We start from the raw sequence: 3,379 nt of genomic DNA, 5'->3' as shown, positions 1-3,379 counted from the left end.
GGGAAGATTCATTAGCTTTTGGCGGTCCACCAAAATTTTGGACCCAACAGTGGATTCCAGAAATCCAAGCTGATATGTAGCTGACAGTCAAGGAGTCCTTTGATTGCCCTGCTGAAATACATAAAGTCAAACCTTCAATGCAAAAAACCTGTTAGGTTTGCACAGGTTCGACATCATATTTCCATATGAATTGGCTGCCACTAGAGCGCTACCTACCAACTTCCCTTATAAAATATTTATTGAAGGTCTACTTTATTATGCAATGATCAGTTTTAAGTACCACAAATCATTCAAAATCAACACAATCACACTCTTTTCCGTTTATTGCTTCAAATTATCAAAGAAAAGCTTAAAGACATTACCGAAATAGCAAAAATGTTGTTAGATCTATCACGAATTTAATGGAAATCACAAACAGAAGCTTATCACAATCTCAGGCCTTAAAATACTGAAAACATATGCAATGTAACAACAATAATAAACGGACTTTGGGGTCCCTTTGCTGGAGTTATTCCCACATGGAAAGTATTCGGTAGGAGTGAAGGACTGCTCAGTCCCATTGGATCTTTCTCTCCTCTTCAGGAAGAATACTCCAGTTTGGGGAGGCCATATCCCGGGCCAGCCAATTGAAATCGTCAACGTTGGTCCAGTTGTTTTTGCTCCTATCTAAACCAGAGCCCTGGAAGTCCTTTTCGATCCCCGGGTAACTCCAGGTATAAGGAGCGAACTGGATGCCGCTGCAATCCTCCACTATGGCCCTGCTGGTCACCTGTAAGAAGATGCGGGTGTTTGTGGTACTGTGTAAACGGAGCTGTTGGCAGGCTACGGCCAGTATGCAGTCACTGCAGTCTTCCAAGAACACAGAGGTGGACACCGGGCCACAGAGCACCTTGCAGCTGCGGGCCTTGGTCAGCCGCAAGGTGTTAGGATTACCATACAGTTTGATAGTGCAGTTGCTCAGTTCCGTCAAAAGGATGTCGCGCTGGTGCACCTCGTCGGCTCGCTTCTCCAGGACTTGGAACTCCAGGTTGGTGAAGCCACAGGCCCAGCTGAAACCAAGTGCTTCCTCGTCCTTCAAGGGTAGCGACGGGGACATGATGCCTTCAGCTGCCGGAGCGACGGGAGCCGTGTCTACTTTGGAGGCCAAAGCAGCATCCTTCCTTCGGGTCTTGAAAGCGAACCGCTTCTTGGGCTGCAGCTCCTGGCGCCGTTCGGCCAGGGCAGCCTGGAGATGCGTCAGCGCCTCTTGTCCCTGCCTCAAGTCGTAGGGGGCTAGGAACAAAACTGAGTCGTTGAGAAGTTTCTGCAGCCCTTGGAGCCGAGACGTCGCCTCCTCTAGCCGCTCGACTGATTCCTCGCCCTCCAGAAGCTCTTCCACGGCCGCTCGTTCCCGAGAGAAGGCGGCGGCGAAAAAGTCGCTCTTCTCTTCTTCCACCTCCTGGTTCTGCCGCTTTTGCTTCCGCTTTTCCACCTCCAGTTGCCTCTCTTGCTCGCGTCTCTGAAGCCGCTCAGGAACCAGGCTCAGATCCCGCTGGGACCCCATGTCCCGGTTTCCCACAGCGGCTGCGGAACAACCAGCACTCTCCATTTTGATTTTAAGCTCCCTCTCTCCTGCTTTCCATCCTTGGGGCGCGCCCTCCGTGAGGCCTCCCACCAACGCGCCCTGTGATTGGCCGGGGACACTTACGTCAGCTCCCCAGCCTTATTTTCTTTGCCTATTGGCTCCTCGGCGTTGGAGGGGCAGGGAGGAGAGGCGGGGACGGCTGACAGTGGGGGTGGGGAGACAAAGGTCCTTGTGGATGGGTGGGGTGGGAGACAGGCGGGGGAAGCTTTTTTTCCTCTTAAAGGGGCAGGACTTATATCCGGGATTGTGGGGTGAGTTGCAGCAGCGGTAGCTGCACATGTGGGTTTGTTTATAAGAACAAGGTTAGAAACTCGCAGGCCTCCCCCTCCCCCCCAGCTTCTTCCTACTACCCCCTTACAGGCCGGAGATCCGTTACTGGGTGGTGGGAGGAATGTGTGCTTGTGGTAGGTGGGGGGACAGGTAGTGGTGAGAAAGATGGAGGGGGGGGGATATTGCACCTCCCGGCCCGCGCCGGAGGAAGCAGCAGCTGGAACAGCTGGCTAGGGAGCCGCTTGCATGCCTCTGGTTTTTTTTCTCTTCCCTTCCGCTACCCCTTCCCCCAACCTATTCCTGCCGCCCCATAACCTTATCCTTCCCGCCCTCCCCCATCTACTGCAGTTCGGCGCGGCCTGGGGGCTCCTGGGTCCCCACAGGCTGTTACTGGGGCGGGAGAAGGCTAGGGGCACGGCGATGGGAGAGACTGGGTTCCTCGCTGCAACCGTTTTTGGGGGACCTGGGGGAATCTAAAAACATTACTATTTTTTTGGCCAATTGCTGCAGTCGGGGGAGTGGGGGCAGGGGAGGGTGAAATTCTACATCCCCATCCCCTTCCTCCCCCCGTCCCCCCCGCCGCTCGGTCCCGGCCACTCCCTTCGCAGCTGAGCGCCACTGGCCGCGCTGGGCTGAGACCCCAGCCCCGGACTCCGCGCCTCTCTGTAGGGCCGTTCGTCTTTAGGAAAGCGATGGGGAAAACGGTACATTATTTCTAGAGATGCTGGGAGGGATTTGTCACCGGAAGTGAGCGAGCCTAACCTAAAGTCGGGACCAACCCGAGGTGTGAGTGGGCAGCCAAGACCGCGCATTCACTGGCAAAAACCCCGGCAGCCGGCCGGCAAGAACCCCCGACGCAGCCGGCTGCCGGGCGCCGCAGCCTCGCGTGCAGAGTTCAGCCCCGCCGAGCTCCGGGGCCTTCTTGACCCGCCCGCCCTTCCAATCCTCGGCTTTACCCTGTCTTCTCCCGTTCCCAGCCTCCACCGTTTTTAATTGGGTATTAAAAGGCCCCAGAAACTGTCACTTGAAATTTCCCCGATATGCCTGCTTTTTGATGCAGAGAAAGATGGGAGGAAAGAGAGCTATTGAATTAAATTGGAATTAAGACCGATTTCCAATTTTCACGTCCCACTCGCCTCCTTTCCTAACCACTTAAAAAAAAAAATTCAAGAACAAAACACATAAATTCCTGGGTTGAAGAGAGTATTCCTCCGCTGCGTCAGCACAGGTCACACCATGTGGCAAAGTCCCGCGCGGGGGCGCTGGGGACACGGAGGGGTGTAGTTGTGTGTTGTGCATGCACCCAATGGAATCCGTGGTGCCGAAAAACAACGGTGCGTAGGTTTGCAATATATGTTGTTTTCATTAGTTTTGTTTTACAGGCAGTATATATTAAGCTTTTGCTTTTGCTTTTTTCGAAAAAAAAACATTTTTACTTCACAGAAGTATGAGTCCGAGGTTGGTGAATGAAATATAACAGATACT

General features: G+C 53.4%; 1 protein-coding gene across 1 annotated transcript; it reads right to left on the bottom strand.

The window, feature by feature from the left end:
- Positions 1-305: 305 nt before the first annotated feature.
- On the bottom strand, positions 306-1,724 carry Tbcc (tubulin folding cofactor C). Its single transcript, XM_005318680.5, has one exon. The coding sequence runs from the start codon at positions 1,586-1,588 to the stop codon at positions 551-553; it is 1,038 nt and encodes a 345-aa protein (XP_005318737.1). The 5' UTR covers positions 1,589-1,724; the 3' UTR covers positions 306-550.
- Between the last annotated feature and the right edge of the window lie 1,655 nt (positions 1,725-3,379).

Source organism: Ictidomys tridecemlineatus, chromosome 8, assembly GCF_052094955.1.
Source record: "Ictidomys tridecemlineatus isolate mIctTri1 chromosome 8, mIctTri1.hap1, whole genome shotgun sequence".
NCBI lineage: Eukaryota > Metazoa > Chordata > Mammalia > Rodentia > Sciuridae > Ictidomys > Ictidomys tridecemlineatus.
This window is presented reverse-complemented; position numbering and strand designations above follow the sequence as displayed.

Coding starts and splice junctions, on each gene's coding strand:
- Tbcc (XM_005318680.5), bottom strand. CDS start 1,588: ATGGAGAGTGCTGGTTGTTCCGCAGCCGCTGTGGGAAACCGGGACATG.